Source organism: Dendrobates tinctorius, unplaced genomic scaffold (assembly GCF_039654945.1).
Source record: "Dendrobates tinctorius isolate UK_male_01 unplaced genomic scaffold, ASM3965494v1 ptg000062l, whole genome shotgun sequence".
NCBI lineage: Eukaryota > Metazoa > Chordata > Amphibia > Anura > Dendrobatidae > Dendrobates > Dendrobates tinctorius.
The window spans coordinates 26,466,775-26,483,456 of NW_027361730.1; the positions used below are offsets into that span (position 1 = coordinate 26,466,775).

At 49.7% G+C, this 16,682-nt stretch overlaps 1 protein-coding gene across 4 annotated transcripts; it reads left to right on the top strand.

Moving 5' to 3' along the window:
- Positions 1–311: 311 nt before the first annotated feature.
- On the top strand, positions 312–12,459 carry SENP8 (SUMO peptidase family member, NEDD8 specific). Of its 4 annotated transcripts, XM_073579434.1 has the most exons (3): positions 9,570–9,672; positions 10,266–10,403; positions 11,502–12,459. In XM_073579434.1, exon 3 carries the CDS (start codon positions 11,503–11,505, stop codon positions 12,145–12,147), a length of 645 nt encoding a protein of 214 aa, XP_073435535.1. In that variant the 5' UTR covers positions 9,570–9,672; positions 10,266–10,403; position 11,502; the 3' UTR covers positions 12,148–12,459. The 4 variants fall into 4 exon arrangements, with proteins under 4 accessions (XP_073435533.1, XP_073435534.1, XP_073435535.1 ...); XM_073579432.1 differs by lacking the exons at positions 9,570–9,672; positions 10,266–10,403 and adding an exon at positions 312–447; XM_073579433.1 differs by lacking the exon at positions 10,266–10,403 and having other exon boundaries at positions 9,551–9,672.
- Positions 12,460–16,682: the final 4,223 nt, after the last annotated feature.

Consider the following 16,682-nt stretch of genomic DNA (forward strand, 5'->3'; position numbering starts at 1 on the left):
GAAGCGGTGGGACAGGGGGGGGGGAAGGGGGATAGAAACACACAAATAATACTGAAACACGACCCACATAATAACCTGTCTGGTCTGACAATAATCCGTCCAGGTGAGGGGACTGTAGTGTTAATTATATAATATCCCACAGAATTACTAATCCAGGCCAGTATACTGCCGTGCTGCGTCTCTGGACAGTATATACACGCTGGCACACATGGATTTCTGACACGTCATCTGTTCGTCTCACATTACAAAGAAAGCAGATTGGACTTCTCAAACATGGCTGCCACAAGACAGTCTCTAGTGTCCTCAGCGCTAGCTCATGACGTCATCGCTAAGCGCCCTCTGTCCGAGGGGAAGTGAGTTGCGTGTCTTCCTTATATCATTAACTCTTTCACTGCTGGAAAGAATCTCTGTAGTGGAGCATGCTTCTGACGTCTTCCGTGCAATGCAGTGAGTAAAGCTGGGCCGGGGACCGTGGTGTAAAACGGAGAGTTTGTGTATGTTACACACTCAGGTCACACAGCGCCCGTGCCCCACACACCACATACACAGGTCACACAGCGCCCGTGCCCCACACACCACATACACAGGTCACACAGCGCCCGTGCCCCACACACTCAGGTCACACAGGTCGCGCAGCGCCCGTGCCCCACACACACAGGTCACACAGCACCCGTGCCCCACACACCACATACACAGGTCACACAGCGCCCGTGCCCCACACACCACATACACAGGTCACACAGCGCCCGTGCCCCACACACCACATACACAGGTCACACAGCGCCCGTGCCCCACACACACAGGTCGCGCAGCGCCCGTGCCCCACACACCACATACACAGGTCACACAGCGCCCGTGCCCCACACACCACATACACAGGTCACAAAGCGCCCGTGCCCCACACACCACATACACAGGTCACACAGCGCCCGTGCCCCACACACTCAGGTCACACAGGTCGCGCAGCGCCCGTGCCCCACACACTCAGGTCACACAGCACCCGTGCCCCACACACCACACACTCAGGTCACACAGCGCCCGTGCCCCACACACCACATACACAGGTCACACAGCGCCCGTGCCCCACACACCACATACACAGGTCACACAGCGCCCGTGCCCCACACACCACATACACAGGTCACACAGCGCCCGTGCCCCACACACCACACACACAGGTCGCGCAGCGCCCGTGCCCCACACACCACACACACAGGTCGCGCAGCGCCCGTGCCCCACACACCACACACACAGGTCGCGCAGCGCCCGTGCCCCACACACCACATACACAGGTCACACGGCGCCCGTGCCCCACACACCACACACTCAGGTCACACAGCGCCCATGCCCCACACACCACATACACAGGTCACACAGCGCCCGTGCCCCACACACCACATACACAGGTCACACAGCGCCCGTGCCCCACACACCACATACACAGGTCACACACACCACATACACAGGTCACACAGCGCCCGTGCCCCACACACCACATACACAGGTCACACACACCACATACACAGGTCACACAGCGCCCGTGCCCCACACACACAGGTCACACAGCACCCGTGCCCCACACACCACATACACAGGTCACACAGCGCCCGTGCCCCACACACCACATACACAGGTCACACAGCGCCCGTGCCCCACACACCACATACACAGGTCACACAGCGCCCGTGCCCCACACACACAGGTCGCGCAGCGCCCGTGCCCCACACACCACATACACAGGTCACACAGCGCCCGTGCCCCACACACCACATACACAGGTCACAAAGCGCCCGTGCCCCACACACCACATACACAGGTCACACAGCGCCCGTGCCCCACACACTCAGGTCACACAGGTCGCGCAGCGCCCGTGCCCCACACACACAGGTCACACAGCACCCGTGCCCCACACACCACACACTCAGGTCACACAGCGCCCGTGCCCCACACACCACATACACAGGTCACACAGCGCCCGTGCCCCACACACCACATACACAGGTCACACAGCGCCCGTGCCCCACACACCACATACACAGGTCACACAGCGCCCGTGCCCCACACACCACACACACAGGTCGCGCAGCGCCCGTGCCCCACACACCACACACACAGGTCGCGCAGCGCCCGTGCCCCACACACCACATACACAGGTCGCGCAGCGCCCGTGCCCCACACACCACATACACAGGTCACACGGCGCCCGTGCCCCACACACCACACACTCAGGTCACACAGCGCCCATGCCCCACACACCACATACACAGGTCACACAGCGCCCGTGCCCCACACACCACATACACAGGTCACACAGCGCCCGTGCCCCACACACCACATACACAGGTCACACACACCACATACACAGGTCACACAGCGCCCGTGCCCCACACACCACATACACAGGTCACACACACCACATACACAGGTCACACAGCGCCCGTGCCCCACACACACAGGTCGCGCAGCGCCCGTGCCCCACACACACAGGTCACGCGGCGCCCGTGCCCCACACACAGGTCGCGCAGCGCCCGTGCCCCACACACCACACACTCAGGTCACACAGCGCCCGTGCCCCACACACCACATACACAGGTCACACAGCGCCTGTGCCCCACACACAGGTCGCGCAGCGCCCGTGCCCCACACACCACATACACAGGTCACACAGCGCCCGTGCCCCACACACCACATACACAGGTCACACAGCGCCCGTGCCCCACACACCACATACACAGGCCACACAGCGCCCGTGCCCCACACACCACATACACAGGTCACACAGCGCCCGTGCCCCACACACTCAGGTCACACAGGTCACGCGGCGCCCGTGCCTCACACACACAGGTCGCGCAGCGCCCGTGCCCCACACACCACACACTCAGGTCACACAGCGCCCGTGCCCCACACACCACATACACAGGTCACACGGCGCCCGTGCCCCACACACCACATACACAGGTCACACGGCGCCCGTGCCCCACACAGGTCGCGCAGCGCCCGTGCCCCACACACACAGGTCACACAGCACCCGTGCCCCACACACCACACACTCAGGTCACACAGCGCCCGTGCCCCACCTACCACATACACAGGTCACACAGCGCCCGTGCCCCACACACACAGGTCGCGCAGCGCCCGTGCCCCACACACCACATACACAGGTCACACGGCGCCCGTGCCCCACACACCACACACTCAGGTCACACAGCGCCCGTGCCCCACACACCACATACACAGGTCACACAGCGCCCGTGCCCCACACACACAGGTCGCGCAGCGCCCGTGCCCCACACACCACATACACAGGTCACACGGCGCCCGTGCCCCACACACCACACACTCAGGTCACACGGCGCCCGTGCCCCACACACCACATACACAGGTCACACAGCGCCCGTGCCCCACACACTCAGGTCACACAGGTCACGCGGCGCCCGTGCCCCACACACACCATACACAGGTCACACGGCGCCCGTGCCCCACACACACCACACACTCAGGTCACACAGGTCACGCGGCGCCCGTGCCCCACACACCACATACACAGGTCACACAGCGCCCGTGCCCCACACACTCAGGTCACACAGGTCACACAGCGCCCGTGCCCCACACACCACATACACAGGTCACACGGCGCCCGTGCCCCACACACACCACACACTCAGGTCACACAGGTCACGCGGCGCCCGTGCCCCACACACACAGGTCACGCAGCGCCCGTGCCCCACACACCACATACACAGGTCACACGGCGCCCGTGCCCCACACACCACATACACAGGTCACACTGCGCCCGTGCCCCACACACCACATACACAGGTCACACGGCGCCCGTGCCCCACATACCACACACTCAGGTCACACAGCGCCCGTGCCCCACACACCACACACTCAGGTCACACAGGTCACGCGGCGCCCGTGCCCCACACACACAGGTCGCGCAGCGCCCGTGCCCCACACACCACATACAGCAGTCACACAGCACCCGTGCCCCACACACACAGGTCACACAGCGCCCGTGCCCCACACACACAGGTCACACAGCGCCCGTGCCCCACACACCACACACACAGGTCACACGGCGCCCGTGCCCCACACACACAGGTCACACAGCGCCCGTGCCCCACACACTCAGGTCACACAGCGCCCGTGCCCCACACACCACATACACAGGTCACACGGCGCCCGTGCCCCACACACACCACACACTCAGGTCACACAGGTCACGCGGCGCCCGTGCCCCACACACACAGGTCACGCAGCGCCCGTGCCCCACACACCACATACACAGGTCACACGGCGCCCGTGCCCCACACACCACATACACAGGTCACACTGCGCCCGTGCCCCACACACCACATACACAGGTCACACGGCGCCCGTGCCCCACATACACAGGTCACACGGCGCCCGTGCCCCACACACCACACACTCAGGTCACACAGCGCCCGTGCCCCACACACCACACACTCAGGTCACACAGCGCCCGTGCCCCACACACCACACACTCAGGTCACACAGGTCACGCGGCGCCCGTGCCCCACACACACAGGTCGCGCAGCGCCCGTGCCCCACACACCACATACAGCAGTCACACAGCACCCGTGCCCCCATACACAGGTCACGGTATGTGTCCCATACGCTGGATGGAATCTTGAGTGAGAAGCCATTTTCAGCAAGTCTGCTTTGTAGCTAAGAAAAAAAAAAAAAAAAGAAATAATGAGGCTCCTGAATGCTGGACGCCTTCTGTTTCTGATTTACAGTATAATGAAATCCAATATGTCTCTTCTCATCCAGATCTCCTGACCCTGTGTTAGCCCCATTAATAAGCCACAGCTATTTTGGGCTGTAAAGGGATTAGGTCACCCGCATAATCACTTATACTTGGTATGTAGAGGCCCAAGTCCTTTTATATATACCTGTAGTATTAATAGTTTAGCTGCCTTAACAATCTTTAATTTATTGGGGTAGATTCAGTGCACCCTCGACGAGGCAAAGCACCCCATGCACCGTTACACTTGCTGAGCACTGTCATACTTTGATTGGCAGTGCTGAAGCGAATGCTGCCTAAACTCGATGGCTCTGCACCATCACACGGACACTACAACGGCGCTCACAGTGTCAGTTCCAGCCGCTCCGCACTGTACCGCCGACAGGAGCCAGCATTGTGAGCCAACAGCAGCAATGAGCGCAGCTGCAGTGTACGTGCAGAGCTGCTGATGGTGTGTTGTTAATCAAGATATGACAGAACTTAATATACAAATTGAGGGGGTGTAACAGCGAACTAGACCCTTGGCCACAGAAATATATATAATATATATGTGATTTTTATAGACACCAAGTCCCCTACATACCTGCATAAGTGGTGTAGTTAAAGGGGTTGGCTGCTACCTTTTTGTTGATGGTTTATCCCCAGTATAGCCCATCAATATTTGATTGGTAGGGGTGTGGCATCGGCCAGAAGTTCTGGGATGTTTCCGGAACTCAGCAGCTCTGTTATTTCTGTAGTGGCAGTGGGCCGTGTACTATAGGTTCACCCCCATTCTCAAATGGATAGGAGATGGCTCACATCGAGGTCTGGAAAAACCGCTCCAGTGCCATGAGATTAACAAATTAAACCTCCTGTTGTACCCATTAGGCCAGGGTCACACTAACTGACGCAAAATACGGTCCGTAGTTTACATGCGTAATACGGATGAATGACCCTTAAATAGTTATCCGTATGTCATCCGTAAGCAAGGTGTGGTTGCGTATTTTGCGCATGTCTGCATCCGTATGTAATCCGTATGGCGAGATTTTCTCGCCGCCTTGCAAAATGGACATATAATGGAGCCCTATGACAGGGTTTATAACAGAAACGAAATAGATATAGACACATAGAATACAGTGTATATATATATATACACACACACGTCATTGAGACACATATATATATATATTTCACAGAGTTCTTCATAGCAGAATAGCCGCTAATTCAATTGCCGGCTTCTATCAAATCAATCTCCAACCCAACATGAAATGACACATGGTTTACATTCAGTCAAGCATTTCATTTCATGTTTTTTTATATGTCCCTGACTAATAATTAGATGAGGGTTTGTGTGCAAAATTTGGGAGTTGTAGTTGTTATTTTAAGGGGTTAATTCGTTGTTAAAAAATGTGTGGGCTTCCCATTGCCCTGTAGCGGTGGCGAATGGGTTTATCTAACAAAGGGTTAATGTCACCTTACAATCGAATGTACAATCGAAAGGCTTGTTATTTTGGATATATTTTGAATATCAATAAATGTAATTTTTTGTAATTACTTTTGGTATATTGTGCTTTTTTGGTTACCTTCTCTTGAAGTAGAAAACATAGGAGACCAATTTGATTTCTAAAAAATGCAACAAGGTGCGTTTGGCACACGTCGGCGCAGCGCAAAAAGGGCGCATGTGCCAGCAAAAGCATAGCAGCGCACGGCCAGCATACCCAACGCTAAATATAGGGTACGCTGATCGCATGCAGCGTCATGCGACCATAGGAGGAGGGGGCATGGCCAGGAGCAGAGCTTAGCAGCGGCCGAACGCTGCACCTGGTAACGCAAGTCTGAAAGTAGCCTTAAAAGTGCAGCACTGTGCGCCAACCACTGCTGCTGCGACAGCGCCCACGCTGCAAGGCTGAGTCCCCATTACTCCAGGCCACGACAGCGCACCAGGTGGACCAAGCTAGAAAACTCACCTTCCCCAAGCTCTCAGAACATGAACTGAAAGCAGAATTAGAGAGAACCCTTCTTGCAGTCTCCTGCTAATTATCATCGCCTGTGCCAAATGAGAGGAGTGCTGGGCCAAGCTCCTTTCATTTGGTGTTGTGTGCCGGCCATTGTTTCGGTGTGGCCTGGTGTCGTGGGGACTCAACATTTCAGCATGGGTGCTGTGAGACACCAGGTCACCCGTCCTATTAGTGCAGTAGTGGAAGTTGGTACATGGCACCACACCTTTAACCCCTTAATGACCAGGACTAATTTTTCAATTCTGACCACTTTATGTGGCAATAACATTGGAATATCTCAGCAAAGTGCAGTGAATCTGAGATTATTTTTTTTCGTGACACATTAAAATTTCTAGTAAAGGTAAATTTAGGTCGATATGTTTTGCGTTTATTTATGCAAAAATCAGAAATTTGCCAAATTTCTACAAAATTTCAACTTTCAGACATTGAGTGATTATCCCTTTAGTTTAAATAGTCATACCACACACAAACATTAATAAATAACATTTGCCTCATGGCTGCCTTACATCAGCACCATTTGTAAAAATGTTATATTGTTTGGATGTTTGAAGCTTTAAAAATGTAGCAGTAATTTTTCCTTTTTTTTTTTTCAAGGAAACTTACAAAACTTGTTTTTTTTGAGGGACCTGTTCAGTTTTGAAGCGACTTTGGGGGTCCTATGTATAGAAAGCATATTCCATGTTAATGCATGACACGAAATAAGGCTGGTTTCACATTCGCGCTTTTTAAGCGCACGCACGGCCGGGGGTAGCTCCGCCCCCGAGCCGGCTCTCTGCCCGGCGTGCCCGCCCCTTCCTTGTAGCGCCGCCTCCTAGCGCACAGCGGCGCCTGCGATCGGCGCACCCTATCTTTAGCATAGGGTGCGCAGATTGTGCGCTAGTTGCGCTTTGACCTGCGCTGCGCACTTTTAACGGTGCGCCGTGCGCGCCAAAATCAAACTTTTCGGATTTTGGTGCGCACGGCGCACCGTCAAAAGTGCGCAGCGCAGGTCAAAGCGCAACTAGCGCACGGCCTGCGCACGATCTGCGCACCCTATGCTAAAGATAGGGTGCGCCGATCGCAGGCGCCGTTGTGCGCTAGGAGGCGGCGCTACAAGGAAGGGGCGGGCACGCCGGGCAGAGAGCCGGATCGGGGGCGGAGCTACCCCCGGCCGTGCGTGCGCTGAAAAAGCGCGAATGTGAAACCAGCCTAAAATGTTATTTTTACCACCTCAATGTTGATAGCTTCTGAACAAGTCTCAGTATCCAGTAGACTAAGGCTATGTTCACACGTTGTGTTTTTGCAGCGGGTTTTTTTTAAATGCAAATTTTAAACCGCGTTTCATAGTCCCAGCAAAGTCTGAGATTTCAGAAATCTCATGCACACAGCTTTCTTTTTTTCCCTGTTTTGTGAAAGACGCGTTTTTGCACAATGCAGCATGTCACTTCTTTCAGCATTTTTTGAAGCGTTTTCCACCCATTGAAAGCAATGGAAAGTGCAAAAAATGCTGAAAAAAAAACGTAGGTAACATGTTTTGCTGCGTTTTTAGTGCCAAAACTTGAATCAGATTTTTTGTATGCCCTATACGTTATCAACATGACAAGAGACAAATGTACCCTGAAAAAAACGCAGCAAAACTTGCATTTTGTGAGCAGCTTAAACGCAGCTTAAACTTGGCTTAAAGGGAATCTGTCACCCCTTTGTTGAGATATTATATAATGATATCATTCAATTGTGTGTCACATAAGGATTCTCTTAGTACTTTTGCTTCCCCCTGACCCCGCACCTTTCATGCATAAATACCTTTTTTATATCGGTTCAGATGTATGTAAACTGCCGCTGTCCGGTCCGCTGGGCGGGGCTTATTCACCTGCTCCTCCCTCTCCCTGTCTTGCTCTATGCATTCACAACTAGTGAACATAGGCTAAGGCCGTTATTTGGCCATGAATTGCCATGGCAACCATTGGGACCACACAATCATGATCTCAGGGTGCCGATGGGGTTAAAGAGGGAGCCCCCATATTCTGTTAACCATCGAGCTGCTATGGTCACTGTTGATAGCAGCATCTAAGCAGTTAAATGGCCGTGGTTGGTGCAAACACTGATCGTGACTGATGCTGCATTTTCAACTGTTTGGGGGGGGGGGGGGGGGAACGCTATTCTCTTTTATATCAGGTCAGTATTAAGCCGTATTGGTACTAAGGGGTTAAGGCTATAAATATATAGGGACCCACTGAGAGGTCCTCTGTGAGGAGGTAGTGGGCTGCCTGATCACAATGATACACTAAGGCTGTGTGCCCACGATGCGTTTAAGGGTTTCCGCGGCGTTTTTTAACGCGCGATTCTGCCGCGGAAACGCTTAAAAAATGCATCCAATGGATTTCTAATACAAAACGCACATGTTGTGCCAATGGTGCGTTTTTTACCGCTGCGGAAACGCTTAGCGGTAAAAAACGCAGCATGTTCATTAATTTTGCGGAATCGCCCGCGATTCCGCATAGCATCCATTATATTGGCACAAACGCATGGAAAAACGCATGCGAAAACGCTTGACAATCGCGTCAAAAACGCGTGTCAAAAATCGCATGCGTTTTTCATTTCAAGGGCATGCGTTTCTGCTCAGGAAAAAATCGCGTCAAAAACGCGACGTGGGCACATAGCTATAGAATCTGATGTTCAGTTTTGTAAATTGTCTCCCTGCATTAGATCAATGTATGATTTTTGGATGTGCGGTCCATGGCTTTTTCTACAGCTTTGGCATATGTTGTAGAAAAAGACATGGACTGCATATCCAAAATTCTGTCCCCTTTTTTAAACTTGGACCAGCACTTGTTACATTTGGCCCAGGCGTATAATTAGCAGGAGACTCCACGAGGGGTTCCGCCTAGTTTTGCTCTCAGTTCACAACCTGAGAGCTTGTGGAAGGTGAGTTCTCTAGTTCCTTTCACTTGGTGTTACTGTGGCCTGGGGTCATGGGGACTGTGAGACACCAGGTCATCTTCTTTCCTGGTGCACCTCGAAGCCTATACAATACAAAGTTAGAGACCCACTGAGAGGTTTGCTGTGAAGTCAGTGGGCTTCATACAATCTGATCAGCATACTGTACTGGAATACTGTTCGTTTTCTGTTTGTTTTTGTTTAAATCCCCAATCCAGTCTGCAGATCCAAAATACGCTGTGGTCAAGTCCTATGGGCATCGCTGGTCTTGATCCGGGGCCTCCTTTTTGTGATTGTCATACTCCTTTTCTGCTTTCTGTAGATGATCTTTCTCCTATGTCAACCACACAGTGTCCTCCATCTCTCTCCGATATCCAAGAAGTAATAGGTGGCACTAGGGTTCTAGTCCTCTTCTTCTCTGAAGAGACCATTTCCATCTCTCTCCTGCGCAGTCATACTTCTGTCTGCTGAGGGCAGAGCAAAGTATTGTAGTGCGCTTGCTTTTCTTCTGGGTCATCTGTGCTCTTTGCCTCTTCCTGGCACATGCACACTATAGTACTTTGTTCTGCTCTCCTGTGCAGGAGCGCGATGGATTACGCTGTGTGGATGACGTAGGATGTGTTATCCACACAAAACAGGGAAGGAGGATGGTGATTGCAAGAAGAGCAGAGGTGCCGAATCAAGACCAATGACGCCTATCGGACTGGAGCATGCCGTAGGTGAGTGTAATAAAAGGTCTTTTTAGGGATCTGTAGACTGGATTAGGAAAATTTTTTTCAGCATTCCAGAATGCTATTTAAAAAACAAACAAAAAAAAAAAACCCCTAATAGTGGTGGCCATTCTTTTTATTGGAAAAACCTGGCGACAGGTTCCCTTTAAACCAGGGCTGTGGAGTCGGTAAGCCAAACCTGCGACTCCGACTCCTCAATTTCCCTTACACCGACTCCACGACTCCGACTCCCACACATATTGCTTATATTTAAGTGAAAAATTTATTGTAGTACAATGTGAACCTCAGACATTTAATCATTTTTATGATCCAATAATCAAGATATTTAGATAGAACAGAATATATATTGGTGTACTACCCGGTTTTCATTCTTTTTGGTACAGATACGAGATGGATAAATGGATAGAGCAGATTTCTAATCTGCTTTTGCTATTGAAAACATTCTCTATGAGCTCAAAAACCTTTCAGGTGATGCAGTTTTTTAAAAAGATGATCAGCTTTTGCAGCTGAAAAACGTATCCTCAAAAAATACAGGAAAAACACTGTGTGTGAATGTAGCCTTAGATCAGGAATATAACAGCCATTTATAGGACATTTCATAACTTTCCCAAACTCCTATGAAAAAAATATTCAGCACATTCTGCACTGAGCTACTGTACCCAATTTATTATATATTTTAGGAGTCTGAGTCGGTCCATTTTATACCGACTCCAACTCCGACTCCACCAAAATGAGCACCGACTCCACAGCCCTGCTTTAAACTAAGAGCCTCATATTCAAATCTGTAAATTTTTGCCTTGCAGCATTAGATCAATGTATGATTTTTGGATGTGCAGTCCATGTGTTTTTGTTTTTTTTATTCAGCATGGCATAAGTGTTAAAATATTTGATAAACTCTTTTCTTTCTGCCTCCCTATTGCACGTGGCTTTGCTGTGTTCTTCTACATGTTGATTTTAAAACCTTTTTATATATAACCTTTTGTATTTAATGTGACGTACTTACAGTTGTCCATTCCTACAGTACTGGTTATTCTTTGATCAGTGTCCAAAATGTTTAATATATATGTTCTTATCATGTTTCTTCAGAATGGACCGGGTGGTGCTGAGTTTTGGAGATTCTCTTCTGCGTTCTTCAGATGTCACGCTTCTGGACGCCCCTAACTGGTTGAATGACAACCTCATTGGTTTTACTTTTGAATTCCTCGCATCAACTTTAGCCCCATCAACCGCTGAGAAAATCGCCCTCCTCAGTCCCGAGGTGAGCCAGTTTATAAAATGTTGTGGCAAGGATGCCCCGGACTTTTTACACCCTCTAGCGCTACCAGAAAAAGACCTAATTTTGCTGCCTGTTAATGATAATGCTGGAACCCAAGCTGGGGGAACACACTGGAGCCTTCTTGCCTATTTCGGTGGGGTCCGTGAATTCCTTCATTATGACTCTGCACCAGGGACCAATACCTCACACGCCCAACTAATGGCTAGGAACCTAACCAGCATGCTTGGTGGTAATCCACGATACCAGGAAGAGGAGGCCCCATCCCAGCACAACAGCTATGATTGTGGCATGTATGTGGTATGTGTGGCACAAGCTCTGTGTGAGCAGTATTTCCGGGGGTGCAACAATCTGGATCTGCAAAACATAACGCCTCAGTATGTCACACAGATGCGCTCGGAGTGGAAAGAAATCATCAGGGGACTGAGTAGTCAGTCCAAAGCTACTTCTGGACATTGAGAAGGTTGATGTGGGACATGTGCAATGTCCATTGCTCGGGTTGTAAGCGGTATTGGTGACACACTGCTCTTTGTTATCAGATCACTACTCATTTCAGCGTTTTATTGACAAGTTGGTCTAGATTACCTGTTTGCTTTAGGTATAATATACAGTAAGTGATGCCTTCCTGGTATCTTAATGTGAAAAAAGTTGGTTAAATGCAAGAATACATATGCTAATGGCTGAGTTCACCGTTTGTGGTCTTGCCTTTCCTGCTATTTATGAATGATACGTGTATTATAAACAAATCATTATTAAATATTTACATGGAAACTGTTGCAGCATGACCTTTATTTATCATTAATATACAAATATCAGGCATGTTCACACTGCAGATATGCTGCCAGTTATTCACATAGAAAATCTACAGAATATTACAATGTATCGTATATAAATGAACTTTTAAAATTTCATTTGCACATTTCTAAAATCCACACGACTTTTTTTTTTTTTTTTTTTATAGCTTGTAGTGAATAAATGTCTTCACAAATGAGTCGGAAGTGGAGAAAGAAGTATATTTCCCTGATAGGATAAGACACTTTATAATATCTTGCACACTTAATTTATGAAGAGAAAAATAGTTTTGTTACTATTTAAGAGGGTTTGAGCCATACTTACAAAGTTGGTATTATTTCAGCTGGCGACAGAACACATGCAGGCACAGTGACTTGAACATATTTTTTTCGAGCACGCCACACCCGAGCATGTTCGTATAGCGCCTTAGGCTGGTTTCACATTAGCGTTTTTTAGCACAGCACATCGTGCGCGTCCATGTGCCCCTATGTTTAACATGGCGGGCGCATGGTCTGCGTTTGCACGCGTTCATATGCGTTTCCGTGCACGTTTTTTGTAGTGTGCGCCTAGGCGCACCCAATGCAACCTGTTGCATTTTTGGGTCCGTCGGCGTAAAAAAAACCCGCATGCGCATGCAATGCGCCAAAATAACACATTACAGTCTGTGGGAACGCAGGCGTGCGCATGGACATGCACACGCCTGCGTTTGAAATCGCATGCGTTTTAAGAGTTAACATGGCTAGAAACTGGTTAAAACACAAACGCATGCAAAACACATGATGCATTTTTTGCATGCGTTTCTATTGTGCACGAACGCAGCGCTAAAAAACGCTAATGTGAAAGTAGCCTAAGGCTGTGTGCCCACGTAGCGATTTTTAAGCGTTTTTGCCGTGATTTTCGGCGCGAAAACGTTTAAAAATCGTGTACAGAACACCCCCCATGCATTCCTATGGCATTCCGCACATGCTGTGCTAATGCTGCGCTTTTTTCTGCGGCGGAATCGCATCGCGGAAAAAATCGCAGCATGCTCATTCTTTTGTGTGGAATCGCAAAGAATTGCCGCGATTCCGCACCCATAGGAATGCATGAGAACCACTTACTTCCCGCATGTGGCTATGCCCACCATGCGGGAAGTTAAGCGTCTCATGTGCGGTTGGTACCCACAGTGTGGAGGAGAGGAGACTGTCCTGCAGCCCCTGGGTACCATACCCCTGTAAAAAAAAGAATAGAAAATAAAAAATCGGGGTATATTTACCTTCCGGTGTCCCGCGCTGCATTCCCGGGCCTCAGCGTTCCCAGTAATGCCTTGCGGCACGGTCCAGTGATGACGTGGTCTCGCGAGATCGCTATAGCAACGCGAGACTACGTCATCACAGGTCTCGCAAGGCATTACTGGGAACGCTGAGGCCCGGGAATGCAGCGCGGGACGCCGGAAGGTAAATATACACCGATTTTTTTTTTTTTTTTTTTTTTTTTTTTATTTATTTTTTTTAAGCATTCTATCTTTTACTATTGATGCCACATAGGCGGCCTCAATAGTAAAAACCTGGTCACACACTGTTTGACGAGTGTGACCAACCTGTCAATCACTTTCCAAGCGATGCTTCAAATCGCTTGGAAAGTGCTTGAATATCGCCCACGAAAATCGGGGAAAAATCGCGATCATAATCGCGCGGAAAAAAATCGCGCGATTTCTGGGAAGGAGTCCGGTTTTTGGTGTGCGTTTTAACACGCAACGTGGACACATAGCCTTAAGGTACTGTCACACTTAGCGATGTACCAGTGATCCCGACCAGCGATATGACGCGGTCAGGATCGCTGGTACATCGCTAAGTGGTCGCTAGTGAGCTGCCACACAGGCACATCTCACCAGCGACATCGCTGGGGACGGGGGTCGTTACTTACCTGTCACACTAGGCGATCCTGCGTCCTCCCACCCGACTCGTCTCTCCACAGGAAGCTGACGACGAGAAACAGTCCTGAACGTTCTCGCGCGATCAGCGATAAGCAGCGGGGGAGCGGGTTGTAGGTAAGTATCAGACACAGCGATATCGCTAGCAATATCGCTATAACGTCACAAATTATAGCAATATTGCTAGCGATATCACTTAGTGTGACAGTACCTTTACGCTCATCACTGATTATCATCAGTAAAGTTCCCACAAGGTGGCAGTGTTACACAAGGAGACATATCTCTCCAAGTAATATGTTGGTCAAAAGAAACTACAAGGAGCTATTAAAGGAATCTGTCTGCAGGTTTTGCTATGTAATATGACGGCAGCATTAGGCAGGGAAAGAGACGATGATTGCTGAAATTTATTACTAAACTAGTATTTCCATCTCCAAGAGCCGATCCCAAAATGTAGTAGGTGTAGTAGTAATATTTGCAAATACGGCCACTGATATAGTGGCTGTTGGTGGTCGTAACTATGGCTACCTGCAGGTTTCTTGGGTGGAATCTTCTGTGAAGGTGAGCTGACTTATGCCCTTTTTTGCATGGATACCTAGCTCCTGCAATTGGAGGTATTTGTTATTATTATTCCTACTCCATATTGGGATAGGATCTTGGAGATGGGAATACCCCTTTTAAGTTTACTGGGTGCAGTAGTTTCCTCTGCTGCAGAGCTCAGTTGTTGAGCTGTGTATAACCCGCCAACACCACAGCTCTCTGTGGACATTGTTTAGTAACAGAGCTGCTAATCAGTGGTGGGATGTGGTTGGATTAGAAGGCATGATGCCAGTTATATTGTAAAGATGATCTCCTGTTAATAAAACACTGGTTGTGTTAAAATGACCCAGTAAGTGACACATCACTGTAATCTGGATCTTTTCCATTACTACATCGTTGTGATCTCAGATTACATGGCGTAAATCTGCTGATGGTTGCCCTTTATATGTCTGCAATTTGTTCTATGTAACGTATAAATAAATGGCTTGGATTAGATTTTGTAGAAATAAGTCAGATTGTGTTGGCGAGCAGAATATGAATGAGAATATACGTCTCAAATCCAGCAACATTTCTGAGCTGACAAACACCAGGTACGCCAGTTTCTTCCCATTATCAAAACAGAACAATGATGTGACATCTTAACAGCTGCAATAAACAAAAAAGTTACACTCTGTAGGGCTAAAGCATGTCAATATGAAATATGACTAGCAATACTGCTTCTGGATAATAGAAAAAAACAGACGTAATTCTGAGGCCACCTTACCGTTGGCTGCTGGGCATGCATGAATTGGCCAAATTATGTGCTAAGCGTCTCAGTTGTTTCCTATTATCCAGAAGCAATATTGTTATTCATATTGACATGCTTTAGCACTACAGAGTGCAACTTTTTTTTGTTTGTTAGAGATGGCTGCTCCTAGTATGCACCTGTTCACACTAGGTGCCAGTCAGTGTTCTGTCATTCGTCTTAACTGCTGCAATTGACTGGGCGTCTTAGGCTGAGTTCACACGTGGCGTTTTTTTTTGCGTTTCCGCGGCAGTTTTAACCGCGCGATTTTGCCGCGAAAACGCGAAAAATAAGCATCCCATGCATTCCTATGGGATTCCGCAATGCTGCGGTTTTTACCACAGCGGAATCGCTTTGCGGTAAACGCAGCATGCTCATTATTTTGCGGAATCGCGGCGATCCCGCACCCATAGGAATGCATTGTTCCGCTTATTTCCCGCATGTGGCTGTGCACACCATGCGGAAAGTAAGCAGAACAATTGCGGATGATACCCACGGTCCGGAGGAGAGGAGACTGACCTCCGAGCTCTGGGCACCATATCCCTGTAAAAAATAGAATTTAAAATAAAAAATATTGTTATTCTTTACCCTCCGACGTCCCGCGCAGCCTTCCCGCCTCTCTCCACGCTCCCGTTCCCAGTAGTCATTTGCCAAAATGCCCGCGATGGCGTCCGATCTCGCGGGATCGCGAAGTCTCGCGGTAATTCGCGCGACATCATCGCAAATTACCGCGAGACGTCGCGTTCCCGCGAGAACTGACGTCATCGCGGGCATTTTCGCAAAGGACTACTGGGAACGGATGCGCGGGACGTCGGAGGGTAAGAATAACACTATTTTTTTTTATTTTTTTTTACATTCTATCTTTTACTACTGATGCCGCATAAGCAGCCTCAGTAGTAAAAAGTTGGTCACACTCGTCAAACACTGTGTTTGACGAGTGTGACCAACCTGTCAATCAGTTCTCCAAGC